Source organism: Crinia signifera, chromosome 3, assembly GCF_055691185.1.
Source record: "Crinia signifera chromosome 3, ASM5569118v1, whole genome shotgun sequence".
In the NCBI taxonomy this organism is placed as follows: domain Eukaryota; kingdom Metazoa; phylum Chordata; class Amphibia; order Anura; family Myobatrachidae; genus Crinia; species Crinia signifera.
In genome coordinates this window covers 33,946,414-33,963,699 of record NC_139219.1, presented here as the reverse complement: position 1 = coordinate 33,963,699, position 17,286 = coordinate 33,946,414, and the positions used below count along the sequence as shown (strand labels likewise).

General features: G+C 46.1%; 1 protein-coding gene across 1 annotated transcript in view; it reads left to right on the top strand.

Moving 5' to 3' along the window:
• Nucleotides 1-17,286, top strand: part of NAPB (NSF attachment protein beta) — a 45,741-nt gene that overhangs the window by 15,459 nt on the left and 12,996 nt on the right. The window contains exons 2-8 of the mRNA XM_083175616.1: nt 1,560-1,639; nt 3,340-3,456; nt 5,524-5,570; nt 13,730-13,807; nt 13,928-13,983; nt 15,459-15,543; nt 17,057-17,161. Of these exons, the coding sequence (XP_083031742.1) occupies nt 1,560-1,639; nt 3,340-3,456; nt 5,524-5,570; nt 13,730-13,807; nt 13,928-13,983; nt 15,459-15,543; nt 17,057-17,161 (568 nt within the window). The remainder of the gene's footprint in view (nt 1-1,559; nt 1,640-3,339; nt 3,457-5,523; nt 5,571-13,729; nt 13,808-13,927; nt 13,984-15,458; nt 15,544-17,056; nt 17,162-17,286) is intronic.

The window sequence follows — 17,286 nt, the reverse complement described above, 5'->3', positions numbered from 1 at the left end:
CCCCTTTCCAGCGCACATAATTATAGACTATCCCACCTCCTAGCGCACATAATTATATGCCATCCCCCCAGCACACATAATTATACAACACCCCCTACCAGCACACATAATTATACACCATCCACCCTCCCATCGCTCATAATTATACACCACCCGCCCTTCCAGCGCACATTACTGAGATACCCCGCTGCTGCCTGTTATTCAATGAGTGTGTGACAGGCACAGACTGTGGCAGCCGGCACCAGCCAGTAGCGCACAGCGGGGTATGAGAGCAGAGAGAGCCCCTTTTTCAGACTGGCGTCTCCCTGCACCGCATACCTTGCTGAGTGGGTTGCGCCAGCCCTGGTTATAACAATGTTCAGGAGGGAAACATTCTTCAAATGAAGAGAAGTATTGGAACACAAGGACATGCACTGACACTGGGGGGAGGGAGGTTCAAGGGAAATCTGAGGATAAATTACCTCACAGAAAGAGTATTGGACAAGTGGAATAGCCTCCCGTCAGAGGTGGTAGAGGCTAAAGGCCCCCATACATTAGGCCGACTTGTCCTAAGGTCAATTCTCATGTGAGCCGTCTGGCAGCTCCCCGGGAGGCTCACATACGATTTGGTACTTGATGTGCCATTTTTTACATGTGATAAATCGCAAGCGATTTATCACATGTAAAACCGGGGAGCTGCAGCGGGCAGTGAGGCGGGTGCTGGGTGCAGCGCTAGCGCGTGGTGAGGAGCAGTGTGGCAGGCGGTGAGGAGCAATGGATGCTGAGCGCTGCACTAGTGGGCAGTGAGGAGCAGTGGGGCGGTGATGATATGATCAGCGGGACACCGGGACGGGCAGCGGCGGGTATTTTTTTTTTTAAATAACCTGTCAAATGACTGGTCGTTCTCTGATTGGCTGAGAGAGAGCACTCAATCAGCTGCCTCAGCTAATCAGCTGCCTCCCTTCCGGGGAAGGGAGAATGGCCAATCATTTGACTGGTTATTTAAAAATTCTGATTCCCGGCTTCCCGCTGATGATATGATCACCGCCCTGCGCCAACTAGCGCAGCGCTCAGAACTCACCGGCCACCCCAATGCTCCTCACCACCCGCTAGTGCAGCGCTCAACACCCGCTGTCCACCCCACTGCTCTCGGTTCAGGCATGAGCAAACAAGGAGGTCAGACATGACCTTATGTGCTGAACATCCGACCTCATGATCCGGTCCGATGCGCACGGGAACGCGCATCGGATCAGATGTCACACGCATGCGATTTTGGGCCGATTTCACCGGTGAAAACAGACCAAAATCGCATAGTGTATGGCGGCCTTAAGACAGTAGAACAATTTAAACATGCATGGGATAGACATAAGGATATCGTTACACAGAAATAAGGATCAAATAGGGTTTGACGTAACAATATGGTTAAAAAAGGGGCAGACTAGATGAGGCAATTGGTTCCTATCTGCCGTCACATTCTATGTTTATTAATTATATTCCATGTATCTTATCGTTCTGTCGGTATTGTTAGGAATGGGTGCAAGAGAAGCGAACAATAAACTTCTTTTTTTCTTTTCAATCAGTGGAAACACGAAGGTTGAAGAAGCCTGTGAAATGTACGCCAGAGCTGCTAACATGTTCAAGATGGCTAAGAACTGGAACGGTAAGTGACGGTCTGGTGGGGTAGTATGTGGCCTGATAGAGGAGCAGTCGTCTTCCAGTTTTGCCAGAAATTACCCATATAATGCACTTTGTAGTCCAATATATGCGGATGACTGTGTGACCATCTACACTACACGATCTGGTATAAATGCAGCAAAGTATCAAAAGAAAAGGTTAAAATATGTAATAAGTCATTAACGGGATGGGTTCGGCAGGTGTAAAATAAAAAGTTCAACCACTATTGGTCGACACATGAGAAGGTCTACGTACCTTAAGTCGACATGGTTAAAAGGTCGACACATGCAACAAGTTAAAAGGTCACCATGACCTGAGTTTTCCAAATATTTTTTTTTTTTTTAAACAGGTGGTTTTTCATTCTTTACTATCCAAGTGGATATAGAGTTAGATTATAATAGTGCCTGAAGTATGGCGAGCGAAGCGGTACACTTATACGGTGTCCATGTCGATGTATGTCAATATAGACACCAACATTTTTTAAAAAAAAACTCATGTTGACTTTTTTTTCACGTCGACCTTCACCAAGTCAACCTATGTCTTGTGTGGACCTTTTCCATGTGTCCACCTACGGCCAATAGTGGTCGAACTATTGACTGTCAAACTTCGTACTGTCAACCCCATGACCCATGGGTATGATATCCGACATCGGAAATCCCGGCCGTAGGAGCCTGACAGTGGGGCGAGTGCATTGAAGCTGTGCTCGAGACCAATTCTATTCTCCCTCTATAGGGGTTGTGGACCCCCATGAGGGAATATGGAATGTAGAATATAGAATGTAAAGCCCCATACACACGGGGGGATATATCACTGAGCGATATATCGCTCACAATGAGCGATATATCGCTCAGTGTCCTGTTTGCATCAGGGACCAGAGATGGTCGCTGATGAAAAAGAAACGGCCGGGGGAGCCCGGCAGTGGAAATCAGCTACGGGGGAGAAAGCGATCACTACGGGGGAGAAAACGGGAGCGCGCACCATATCGCGGGCAATATGGTCGCTCAATGACCATATTGCCCGCGATATTAGACAAAATCGCCCCCCGTGTGTACACAGCCTTAGTCAGGATTCTAACTGTCGGGCTCCTGATAGTTGGGATTCCGATGTCGGAATCCCGGCTGTTGGTGAGTCATTCGGAACCCTGTCTCTTACAGTTCTCACATAAGTAGCTAAAGATTTTTTGTTATGTGGATTTCAAATACATATAAAATATGTACTTTATTTGCTTAATCTATACTATTAGATGTAGTTTCATTTTCTGGCAACAGATGTCCATGTTTCAGTCACATGGACACTAGACATATATATATATATATATATATGTGTGTTATATATAATAGTTTTTATTGTAGATTTATGTATAAGATATATTATATACAGAATAATAGCTTTTATTGTATTTTGTTGTGTTTTCTCTTATCTTTGTTATATCGTCACTGGGGCAGGACTAGTATTCTAAGAGCATAAATGAAATAAACGCCTTATAATATATAACAAGGGTTTTCTAACTTGATCTCATGATTAGACCTAAACACGTTAGATGGGAAGGCAAATGAAGAAGGTTTAAAGAGATAATAAAAATGTATTTATTTTCTTTAAAAATAGGGCCTTGATTGTATTTTCCTTATGTTTGTATTTTGCTTGTGAGCCACCACTGGTAATATGCAGCTGTGTTTTATTCTGTAGCTGCGGGGAATGCGTTTTGTCAGGCGGCCAAGCTGTATATGCAACTGCAGAGCAAACATGACGCCGCCACGAGTTTTGTAGATGCCGGGAACGCGTACAAGAAAGCTGATCCGCAAGGTAACTTTTCGGGTGTACCGTGTGCATGAGGTGTCCGTTCTTACGTTCAAACCTTACATCTAACCAATAACATTTATAGATCTAATTTAATGTGTGTGTTGAACATGGCTTTATCATCTGTTGCAGCACATTACCCTTAATGATATTTGCTTTAACGAGGAAGAATCCTTGGCAGTAATTAAGTGCCCTGCTACAGTTGGGGAAGCCCTTGTGTAATCTCATGGATCTCTGCAATTAACGTTTGTCATTATTGGTTTCTTAAGCACTCTGTAATGGGTTGACTTACCTTTCGCTATCGGACAGCAGAGTCTCTGTTGAAGCCTATTGGTGTGGAATCACGCCTGTCCAATGGTCAGCCTACTTTTGCTTCCTTGATACAGAATCTATTCTGTTTGACAGATTTGCTAAACGTCCTGTTTACAAAGCCATCGACCAGCGGCTTTGACTGATATGTTTTCAATAGTAATAGGTGCTAAACTACACTGATTCTCCATTAATTACTACTGCCCCATGAAATTCGTAGGTCAAAGCCCACACAGTCACCTTTGTGAACCCCATAGAGCAGGGGTGGCACAACCTGTCCTCAAGATCTACCAACAGTTCATGTATATCAGGCAACCTGTGGATCTATAGTAGGAATGAATGCAGCAGATTTGAAAATGTGACAGTTAGTAATGACTACACCTGTGCACCAGGTGATATGGGTCATGTGACCGTAATGACTACAGGTGTGCACCAGTTAGGTGATCTGGAAAACGCGGACTGTTGGTAGATCTCGAGGACTGGGTTGGCCACTCCTGCCCTAGATAGTAAATCCATACCTGTGTGCAGAAATTAATAGAGTTCAGCGCCTGTGCAGGATAACGGCTGAACTTGAAGGGTTTTTTTTTTAAATAAAGGGGCAATCCTTTACAGGAGAAAACCGTGGCTTTTAATTGACTGCCTTTAAAAAAACAAAAAACATCGGAGTTTGGCCGCTGAACTCCTCCGCCATTACATCCAGCCCTGTGCGTGTTAAATAAATATTCAATGTTTGCTTTATACGGATCAGTTGTGCTTCATTCATTATATCAAGAGGAGTACAAGAGCAGGGATCCTCATCTGACCGCTACATGGGCAGGGGGGACTAATTGGGTTGACGACTATTGGGTTATGTATATGCTATGACTAAATAACGGGGGGATTTATCCCCCAGGAGTTGTCCAATTGTCCTATATAGCCGCCACGATCAAGGATTTATTTTTTCACCTGTCCGGAAGCAGAACTGCCAAAAATATACTTTAGACAACTTTTTTTTTTTTGCAATTTGCGGCTGTCAAAACGTGTGCGGATGGCAAGGTCTACAGTGTCTAGGTTGACGACAAAAGGTCGACTTCTAAAAATGTTGACATTGCCAAAATTGTCCACAATTTTAAAAGGTTAATCTGAAAAAAAAAAGGTTGACGCAGGAAAAGATCAGCGTGAGTTTTTAAGGTTTTTTTTTTGTGTCTTTGTCGACACCTGTCAACAAGGAACCGCAATTAGTGTATTGTGCCCCCCCCCCCAGTCTTGACTGACCTCTATATTCATGGCGTGCGGCTCATAGAACGGGGTGGGCGGCTGACCCCAGCAGCCTTCAGCCCGTCTGCTGGGCGTTCCCATGGGACATCCCCCTGACAGCCTTCATCCCTTCCCCCTCTGCGCGAACGCATTGACAACTGCGTATAGACGCATATGCGGAGCCAAAACTTTGGTCCCTGGAGCGAATACGCCAGGGAACGATCTTAGTGAATCAGGCCCCTAACGCATAGAATAGATAATCTGAGTGCAGAGAAGAACCACACATATTTCACAATAAAAAGTCCCCGTTCTAGTTTTAGTATTCCTCCCATCATTTCCAGATTACAGTGTCCGCATAGGACAAAGGACACCGAGCAAACGACTTGTTGTGTTTGATCTCTGCTTATTGGTTTATAAAATCTTCTAACCTTCATTTCAGTCTTTCCATTTTTTAGCTCACTAATCATTCAAGTAATTGCATTCTTTTTTAAGTTGCTTTTCATTGTCTTTCCTAATTGCTAACATCAGAGGCCATCAACTGCTTAAATGCAGCCATCGAAATATACACAGATATGGTAAGGAATGATATTCTGTAGATCTCCTGTTAATTATAATAGATAAAGAATTTGGAACACAGCCGTTTTATTTTTTATTTTTATTGTTCGATCACATAGGAATTCCCAAATGCTGCTGGTTTAAGCTCCTAGTAGTGTGCTCATTAGCCCATCTCTAAAGGTGGCCATACACACGCAGATTTATCTGCAGATCTGTCTGGTTGGAACAAAAACCTGGTTATGGATGAGAGCAAATGACAGTTGACCATTTTCTTGGTAATGCTGGAAAACTGACAAACTGTCACTCATCCATAACCATTTTTTTGTTCCAACCAGCCAGATCTGCAGATAAATGTTACTAGTGTATGGGCACCTTTAGCCTGCTCCATCATACAGGTGTGTCCTCATACACTATTGCTGTGCCACTCGGCCGTTGTCTCTCCAATGTGCTTCTTGTGATGTGACAAAACCGCTTAACATGACTGCACCGATTAGTTGGATGTGTAATGCTTGTACATCTGTGTGCGAATGAGTGTGAATCTGTGTATGAAATGCTACGATGCAGCGCTCATCTGCTTTTTCCTAGGCCAAATTCCAGAAGTGCTTATCTGTGACATATTTAAAACTAATTCCTGTGTGGTTAACGCCGCAGCCCCGCGTCTCTGGTACAGATTGAGTGGTTTAGCGGCGTCTGCAGGACGAATGCGGTATACGGTCATTGGGTCGACATGAGCTTAGGTCAATGGGTCATTAGGTCAACACAAGCATTAGGTTGACATGGGCCTGGTCGACAGTCAAAAGGTCAACATGGGTTTTTTTTACCTTTTTTTGAGCCGACCTGTGCCGACATGCGGTATTTCATGCCCTACCATCCACTAGGGCGTGGTGGGAGAATATAATAGTGTGGAGAGCATAGCGAGGGGACACAGTTCACCGATACAGTGTCCATGTCGACTGTGTTGACGTTCGGGTAAAAGAAAGTGATCAACCCCACCACTTTTTGATGTCGACCTAGCCCATGTCGACATAATGCTTGTGTTGACCTAATGACCGGTCGACCTACACCCATGTGTAGACATTGGCCCATGTCAACCATCAGTGGTCAACCCAATGCATGTCGACCTTAGTGCTGTTGACCCTATGACCCATTCCGTACGAATAAGATGCAAATTTAAAGAAAAAGTTACTCGGCTGCGCCGCCCTGGCTGGCTCACTGGCGCCACATGGTGTATTGAGCTTATGCGTGAGGACACATCTGTACGAAGATGCATTTTACCATGGGCAAATGCTTCTGAGCACTGTGAGCAATGTCAATGTGCACAGATAATGAGGTTCAGATTCTGCAGTAAGGGGCAATGTATAAATGGTCATTATGGGGAGAAGCGGTTTTAGCACCCTCATCTGCACCGATACCGCTTCTCCACCGATGCGCCTTTGTCATTATTGACTCACACCAATAGTCAGGGGCAATGTTTGAATGGTAAGTAGTGCTGACCGTTCCGACAACGATCGATATTGACATCTGCAGGTGACGTTGCCCATACACCACAGCAAGGACAGCTCTGTCCAGGCTGTGAGATGTCACTAGAGCCGGCGCAGAGGAGACACCCAGCGCATCAGCACTAGGATGATGCTCTATGGGGGGCCTGACAGTGATCGCCGGAGGCGGGCATTATCACTCATCCACTTCAGCATCCGAGCTGTTAATACATTTCGGTGCTACCACAACCTGCTTCACCTCGGATACCGAGCAGGAAACGTTATATCCGGATGATTGTCATAACACATTTATCCCTAACTCCTTTGTGTATACGGCCTTAGATTTCGGGAATAGCAGTAGTGCATGGAATTAACCTATTCATCTATACTACATGGCCAAAAGTAGTGGAGGCCTGAACATCACACCCACATGTGCTTTTTGGACATCTCATCCCGAAACCAAGGGCACTTAATATGGTTGCCCTGTTTTTGCAGCCTCTACTCTTTTAGGAAGGCTATATATAACATCTGGAATATGGTTGTGTGGATTTGCATTTATTTACCCACAGGAACATTAGCGACAACATTGTCGGGTGATGAGATCTGGCTCGCAGGAATTGTTCCAGTTTATCCCAAATCATGGGTCCTCAAACTGCGGCCCTCCAGATGTGGTGAAACTACAAATCCCAGCATGCCTTGCCACAGTTTTCCTATAAGGGAGTGTTAAAACTGTGGCAAGGCATGCTGGGAATTGTAGTTTCACCACATCTGGAGGTCTGCAGTTTGAGGACCCATGTCCCAAATGTATATGAATGGGGTTGAGGTCAGGAGACCGGTCAAGTTCCTTCATATCACATTTGGTAAACCAGTTTTCATGGCCTTGCTAAAGCAGGAAAGCTCCTTCCCCCCAAATATTTGCCTCCGATCCACACCATTATTAAGGAAGCTTACTTTTGGCATCCACCAAACTTGGAGTCTACTGCCATGTGCACAACACGTTTTGCCACTACAGTAAATGCGTTTCCATTGCCTTATTGTCCAGTCCATGAAGGTTGGGGAGCCCTTGTGCTCCCATCGGTTCTAGAGGCCATTTACAAACGAGTAGAGATCATTTTTTGGTGCTACAAGCTTCATCTTACAGAAGTCCCGTGAGGCCCCCATACACTAGCCGATTTGAGCCAGATCAGTCGAATCTGACCTAAATCCGACCAAAATTGGCTAGTTTTGATGTCCCCTCAGATCCGATGCGCGGTCCCGTGCGCATCGGATCTGCGTCGGGTGGTCGGACCTGCTGCACGTCCGACCACCCGACTTGGGACCTAGTGGGGCGGCGCGGCGGTGGAGGGAGCAGGGGGGGCTGGGGACGCTGCGGGGGACACAGGCGGCATAGAGCCGGGCAGGGGGAGCCCGGAGCTGTCAGCACTGAATAAAAAAAAAAAAAGCCCATACAATGAATGGGCGGCCTGTGATTGGCTGAGCGCTCTCTCAGCCAGTCAGCAATTGGCTGAGAGAGCGCTCAGCCAATCACAGGCTGCCCATTCATTGTATACAGTAGGCTTTTTTTCTAGCACTGACAGCTCCCGGCTCCCTCTGCCCGGCTCTATGCCGCCAGTGTCCCCCGCAGCGTCTGTGTCCCCCGCAGCGTCTGTGTCCCCCGCAGCGTCTGTGTCCCCCGCAGCGTCTGTGTCCCCCGCAGCGTCCCCAGCCCCCCTGCTCGGCTCTATGCCGCCTGTGTCCCCCGCAGCGTCTGTGTCCCCCGCAGCGTCTGTGTCCCCGCAGCGTCCCCAGCCCCCCTGCTCCCACCAGCAGCCCCCCCCCCCCCCCTGCTCCCCGGGTTTTTTACATGTGATAAATCGAGACGATTTATCACATGTAAAAAATGGCACATCAAGTGCCAATCTAATCAAGCTCCCCCGGGGAGCAGCCAGGGAAGCTCAGGGGGAAGTCGGGGGCGACTTGTCCTAAGGACAAGTCGCCCTAGTGTATGGGGGCCTTTAGGCTATGCTTCTGATCTGTTGCTGCTTCTAGATGTGTAGACTTCAGTTACCTCATTTACTTGTGATGGATGCAGCTACAGCAGAGGGAAAAGATTGAAATAACTTTCTTGAAAGGTGGCAGCCTACAGTCACTGAGGGGTAGTTGTATGAAACAGTGATAAGGGAGCTCAAGTGATAAAGTGCCTGGTACCAATCATTCCTGACTTAAGTTACAGTCTGGGTTTAAAAAGGGACCATGAGGAGCTGATTGGCCGGTGATAAAGTACCAATTGGCTCCTGACTGTCCCTTTTTTTAACTCAGCCTGAGGCAGATTTATTAAGCTTGGTGAAGTGATAAAGTGTCTGGTTTTAATCACCGGCCAATCAGCTCCTAACTGTGAAGTTACAGGCTTAGTTTGAAAAATGACAGATAGGAGCTCTTTGGCCGGTGATAAAAAAAAACCACTTCATCACTTCACCGAGCTTAATAAATCTACCCCCCCTGTAACTTAATAGTCAGCAGCGAATTGGCCGGTGATAAAGTACCAGGCGCTTTATCACTTCTCCTCCGTTATCACTGCTTCTTACATCTACCCCTGAGCTCTTCAGTATGACTCGCTACTGCTAATGTTTGACTATGGAGATTACATGGCTCTATGCTTGGTTTTAGACTTATGTTAGCAATGGGTGTAGTTAAAATGGGCCAAACACATTTTGGGAAGCGGCATCCACATACTTATTGCCATTTCTATTAAATAATATGTTAACATTTAACAAAAGTGACCAATCATTTGAACCGAAAAGCATTTGTGTGTGTGTGTGTGTATGTATGTGTGTGTGTGTGTGTGTGTGTGTGTGTATGTATATATCTATATCTATCTATATCTATATATATATATATATATATATATATATATATATATATATATATATATATATATATATATATATATATATATATATATATATATAGCGCTGTAGCAAAGGTCTATATGGGTCAGAGGACCAGGGTGCCTTTCCGTGAGCAGTTGAGAACTGCTTCAAATACAATCACCGGCGGCGGCACTCCAAGAAGAAAAAAACACACCAAAGGCTATGCAATTAGAGAAGATGTTTCAAGGCCATCCGGCCTTTTTATCAAGGTGCAAAAGAGTCTCTTTTGCACCTTGATAAAAAGGCCAGACGGCCTTGAAACGTCGGCTCTAATTGCATAGCCTTTGGTGTGTTTTTTTCTTCTTCTTGGAGTGCCGCCGGTGATTTTATATAAATATTGTACTGGAAAAATGGCCGCTATGGCCATTTGGACGCCATGTTCCTGGAGACCTGCACATGCGCAGTAGACTGGCACAATGCCAGATTCTACTGCACTGCAAGAGATTAGGGGGCCCAATTGGAGCACTCCTCTCTCAAAGCACCTCTGCCCCCAATTATATAATAGAATAGCAGTAGTGCATGGAATTAACCTATTCATCTATACTACATGGCCAAAAGTAGTGGAGGCCTGAACATCACACCCACATGTGCTTTTTGGACATCTCATCCCGAAACCAAGGGCACTTAATATGGTTGCCCTGTTTTTGCAGCCTCTACTCTTTTAGGAAGGCTATATATAACATCTGGAATATGGTTGTGTGGATTTGCATTTATTTACTCACAGGAACATTAGCGACAACATTGTCGGGTGATGAGATCTGGCTCGCAGGAATTGTTCCAGTTTATCCCAAATCATGGGTCCTCAAACTGCGGCCCTCCAGATGTGGTGAAACTACAAATCCCAGCATGCCTTGCCACAGTTTTCCTATAAGGGAGTGTTAAAACTGTGGCAAGGCATGCTGGGAATTGTAGTTTCACCACATCTGGAGGTCTGCAGTTTGAGGACCCATGTCCCAAATGTATATGAATGGGGTTGAGGTCAGGAGACCGGTCAAGTTCCTTCATATCACATTTGGTAAACCAGTTTTCATGGCCTTGCTAAAGCAGGAAAGCTCCTTCCCCCCAAATATTTGCCTCCGATCCACACCATTATTAAGGAAGCTTACTTTTGGCATCCACCAAACTTGGAGTCTACTGCCATGTGCACAACACGTTTTGCCACTACAGTAAATGCGTTTCCATTGCCTTATTGTCCAGTCCATGAAGGTTGGGGAGCCCTTGTGCTCCCATCGGTTCTAGAGGCCATTTACAAACGAGTAGAGATCATTTTTTGGTGCTACAAGCTTCATCTTACAGAAGTCCCGTGAGGCCCCCATACACTAGCCGATTTGAGCCAGATCAGTCGAATCTGACCTAAATCCGACCAAAATTGGCTAGTTTTGATGTCCCCTCAGATCCGATGCGCGGTCCCGTGCGCATCGGATCTGCGTCGGGTGGTCGGACCTGCTGCACGTCCGACCACCCGACTTGGGACCTAGTGGGGCGGCGCGGCGGTGGAGGGAGCAGGGGGGGCTGGGGACGCTGCGGGGGACACAGGCGGCATAGAGCCGGGCAGGGGGAGCCCGGAGCTGTCAGCACTGAATAAAAAAAAAAAAAGCCCATACAATGAATGGGCGGCCTGTGATTGGCTGAGCGCTCTCTCAGCCAGTCAGCAATTGGCTGAGAGAGCGCTCAGCCAATCACAGGCTGCCCATTCATTGTATACAGTAGGCTTTTTTTCTAGCACTGACAGCTCCCGGCTCCCTCTGCCCGGCTCTATGCCGCCAGTGTCCCCCGCAGCGTCTGTGTCCCCCGCAGCGTCTGTGTCCCCCGCAGCGTCTGTGTCCCCCGCAGCGTCTGTGTCCCCCGCAGCGTCTGTGTCCCCCGCAGCGTCCCCAGCCCCCCTGCTCGGCTCTATGCCGCCTGTGTCCCCCGCAGCGTCTGTGTCCCCCGCAGCGTCTGTGTCCCCCGCAGCGTCTGTGTCCCCCGCAGCGTCTGTGTCCCCGCAGCGTCCCCAGCCCCCCTGCTCCCACCAGCAGCCCCCCCCCCCCCCCCCCTGCTCCCCGGGTTTTTTACATGTGATAAATCGAGACGATTTATCACATGTAAAAAATGGCACATCAAGTGCCAATCTAATCAAGCTCCCCCGGGGAGCAGCCAGGGAAGCTCAGGGGGAAGTCGGGGGCGACTTGTCCTAAGGACAAGTCGCCCTAGTGTATGGGGGCCTTTAGGCTATGCTTCTGATCTGTTGCTGCTTCTAGATGTGTAGACTTCAGTTACCTCATTTACTTGTGATGGATGCAGCTACAGCAGAGGGAAAAGATTGAAATAACTTTCTTGAAAGGTGGCAGCCTACAGTCACTGAGGGGTAGTTGTATGAAACAGTGATAAGGGAGCTCAAGTGATAAAGTGCCTGGTACCAATCATTCCTGACTTAAGTTACAGTCTGGGTTTAAAAAGGGACCATGAGGAGCTGATTGGCCGGTGATAAAGTACCAATTGGCTCCTGACTGTCCCTTTTTTTAACTCAGCCTGAGGCAGATTTATTAAGCTTGGTGAAGTGATAAAGTGTCTGGTTTTAATCACCGGCCAATCAGCTCCTAACTGTGAAGTTACAGGCTTAGTTTGAAAAATGACAGATAGGAGCTCTTTGGCCGGTGATAAAAAAAAACCACTTCATCACTTCACCGAGCTTAATAAATCTACCCCCCCTGTAACTTAATAGTCAGCAGCGAATTGGCCGGTGATAAAGTACCAGGCGCTTTATCACTTCTCCTCCGTTATCACTGCTTCTTACATCTACCCCTGAGCTCTTCAGTATGACTCGCTACTGCTAATGTTTGACTATGGAGATTACATGGCTCTATGCTTGGTTTTAGACTTATGTTAGCAATGGGTGTAGTTAAAATGGGCCAAACACATTTTGGGAAGCGGCATCCACATACTTATTGCCATTTCTATTAAATAATATGTTAACATTTAACAAAAGTGACCAATCATTTGAACCGAAAAGCATGTGTGTGTGTGTGTATGTATGTATGTATGTATGTATGTGTGTGTGTGTGTGTATGTATATATCTATATCTATCTATATATATATATATATATATATATATATATATATATATATATATATATATATATATATATATATATATATATATATATATATATATATATATATATATATATAGCGCTGTAGCAAAGGTCTATATGGGTCAGAGGACCAGGGTGCCTTTCCGTGAGCAGTTGAGAACTGCTTCAAATACAATCACCGGCGGCGGCACTCCAAGAAGAAAAAAACACACCAAAGGCTATGCAATTAGAGAAGATGTTTCAAGGCCATCCGGCCTTTTTATCAAGGTGCAAAAGAGTCTCTTTTGCACCTTGATAAAAAGGCCAGACGGCCTTGAAACGTCGGCTCTAATTGCATAGCCTTTGGTGTGTTTTTTTCTTCTTCTTGGAGTGCCGCCGGTGATTTTATATAAATATTGTACTGGAAAAATGGCCGCTATGGCCATTTGGACGCCATGTTCCTGGAGACCTGCACATGCGCAGTAGACTGGCACAATGCCAGATTCTACTGCACTGCAAGAGATTAGGGGGCCCAATTGGAGCACTCCTCTCTCTCAAAGCACCTCTGCCCCCAATTTATTTATTTTAAACCTGTAGAGAATTATTTATTCTCCTCCGCACTTGGATTTCTGTAGCAAATTAGATTTTCTTTCTAGAATGATATAAAATGCCTGTGTGTGTGTTTCTGCTATATATATTGAGCTTAATACAAATAATAACTACTATTTTCTCTTACAGGGAAGATTTACAATTGCTGCTAAGCATCACATTACAATTGCAGAGATTTATGAGACGGAGCTTGTAGACATAGAAAAGGTGAGAGCATAGTTTCTAGACTATTATATTATTACTTATAACTGGTAATCATCTCTGCCTTGTCGTATCACAAATATAACATTTATGAGCCAGATTAATGTATTGTTTGTCTGTGCCTAGGCAATTGCACATTATGAGCAGTCAGCGGATTACTATAAAGGAGAAGAATCAAACAGGTGAGGCTCGTGTTATGTGTAGCGGTCACTGTTTTCTTACTTTATATATGTATCATTCATAGCGCATTGTGACGGGATATTGGGGGTTATTCTGATTAGATCGGTCCCCCGCTTGTTTACCAATTTGCGGCTGTGCAGATGCAGGGTGTGAGCGGGCACGGCGAACTACATGTTCACCATCCCACTAGCACCTAGCAGGGCATGGGGCAGGGGGTGTAGCCCATGGAAACGTCCAGCGTTTCGTGGGTGTTTCCATTAAAACGCTGGCCGTTCCCAGGGAAATCCGGCGATGGCGCGGGCTTCCCTTCCCGCAGATCTGAGATACCATAGAGGTGTCTTTGATCTCCGAACATTGGAAAGATCATTCGACCATCGAATGGATGGTTATGCAAATCATCCATTCGCAGGGTGGGGGGGGGGGGGGGGGGGGTCGCAGGTGCGAGGGGGGTGGCACTTTGGGTGGTGAGCAGTGTTTGGTCCACACGCAATGCTGCAAAATTCGCAGCGTTGCCTGTGTACCAGAATAAGGTCCATTTCACAATCCTGTTATTAGTAGGAGTGCGGGGGATGAAGAGATTTTAATCTGCTCTATTTTGAATATCTAATATATTGTTGGTTGTGAAGTGACATGACGGATGGACTAAAGTATCGATGTTCTTATTGGATAGTACGCCGTTAGCTTTGTGGCTTTAGCATCATGGCTGAATAATACAGTATGAGGCCAAGCTATTTGTGCCTCCCCTGCTCTGTATGTAATATCAGCGGATACCTTTCTTGAGACTGAATACACAACCCTATTTATATTCCCGGAGAACGCATGGTTACCAACCCCAAACGGCCGCAGGGTGTCAATCACCTTGCGAGCAGCCAGCGAAGGCTAGCCTTCCCTGGTTGTCTTCGCACAGACGGCTCGTCCGATAAACTCTTGTGCTACGAATTCGCAGCAAAGCCAACAGGATTGAATTGGGCCCAGAGTCTCAATTGGAAATACTTAACACACATGGATCGTGTGTCATTTGGGCATGCTAATGGAGTGTCACCGATGTGGTGACAGTGTTTGCGTACACAGCCACTCACATAAGATGATGACACTGCATCCGCCGTAGGGATGGTGCATCTAAAGACGCTGCGAGTGATCTACCCCAGGGAAGAACTCTATTGCGGCATTTATATAAAGTCTTAGGTGGATGATCCACAATAGACGTGGACACTGACATGCAGCTGAGCCGACTCAGCCCCCTAAGCCCGTATATAACTGCCAATCTGCTGGTCCTGGCTGATTTATGTGAAACATGCACTAGATTGCCATTTTACATCCATTGGCTAGCTCGCTGAAATCACGCCAAGACCAACCAATCACAGCAAGTTACATATAGTCCATAAATTTACCCTGATGCACCTGTGAGAAATCGCTCATCTACTCTGCTCTACAATATTCACACTCACTTTCTTTTTCTTCTGTTTCTATATTTCAGCTCAGCTAACAAGTGTCTGCTTAAAGTCGGTGCATATGCGGCACAGTTGGAGCAGTACCAAAAAGCAATAGAAATCTATGAACAGGTTTGTATTGGTCAGCATACAGCTGAAAGTCAAGTGGAGTGTGATAAACAACCAGCCAATCAGCACATACCTGTCATTTTTCAAACACAGCCTGTAACATGGCAGGTAGGAGCTGATTGGATGGTTGTTGAACACTCTCCATTTTCTCACTTTTTGAAGCTTAGTGCAACTGGCCCTGACAGAGAAGCCTGCTTGCCGTCTCACTCAGTCATGTTAACCTGGGTACACACCTGTGCGACGGATCGACCGTTTGTCCGATCCGCCAACCTATCTGACGATGTATAAGTGCATACACATGTAACAATTGTCCACCCGATGTATCGTGCTGTGAACAAATGTACACACCCACCAACGAACTCACGATATCAGCAGATTGCTTGAACAACCGATATATCGGCCAGTGTTTACCCTACTTTAGATACAGGAATACTCCTGTGCATGGGAAAAATAATGTTTCCTTATGATCACAGTTGAGATATTTTTATTATGATCTTAATGTTATGTTGGATGTCACATACTGTAAATCATACTTTCCAACTTTTAAATTTGCCTCTCCGGGAGAAGCCCGGAGAGAACACACAATGCTGCACGTCAGTGGGGCGGGGATATGGCTGAGGTCACAAAGCCCTGCCCCAAAACCACACAAACTCTGTGATTCGCGGGTCCGTGGGGAGGGGGCGGGGCAAAAATGATGCGATTCGAACGCAGAATACACGTCAAGTAATCCGCGTCCCCTCGCGGGGCTCGCTGCGCTCACCACACTTTATAAAATCAACTCTGCACCGACGTGAGTAGTGGGGGTATGAACACGTCGGCAGGACGTGTACCGCGTCCCCTCGCCACGCTTCGGGGCGGCGTGGATAGTGGGGCTGAGCTAAATGTGCTGCATCACATGCGATCCAATCAGCGGGCAGGGGAAACTAGAAACTACAAAAGTACCATCACATGCGATGTGATGCGATTTCCCTGCCGCCGTGAAACTACACAAGTACCCTGGCATGTAATTTTCAGGGGCACGCGGGAGTGTTAAGGTGCCCATACACTAGTAACATTTATCTTCAGATCTGGCTGGTTGGAACAAAAACATGGTTATGGATGAGTGACAGTTTGGCAGTTTTCCAGCATTTCCAAGCAAATGGCCAACTGTCGCTTGCTCTCATCCATAACCATGTTTTTGTTCCAACCAGACAGATCTGCAGATAAATCTGTGTGTGTATGGCCACCTTATGGGTGACCTCACAAAGATCATCAGTCCAGGTGACCCTAGAGTACTGGAGACAGGAGGAGTATTGTTACATATGTGGTTGGCAAATCCAGATGAATGAATGCTGTTGAATGAATTATGTTCAGTATAAAATGATCAGACAGACTAATACACAACTGCCAGGAAATCTGTGCCGCTGTTGCCGTTCATTACTATTGCAAGCTGCCGTTAGTGACCTTCCGTAATCTGGGTATTTATTTTTGCATCTGGTTTTATTTGTTCACAAATCCAAATTCTAATCTTTCCTAGGTCGGGACCAGCACAATGGATAATCCGCTACTGAAGTATAGTGCAAAAGAATATTTCTTCAAAGCAGCTCTGTGCCATTTTATTGTAGACGAGCTGAACGCCAAGGTAATGTGCTTTGTATATACGGAGATGGTGATGGTATCACTGGGCGTACTTGTCCTTTTATATAAAGAACCCACACATTAGTGACAAGCAGGGGAAGCCGCTGTTGCACATATATACCCCTTTCA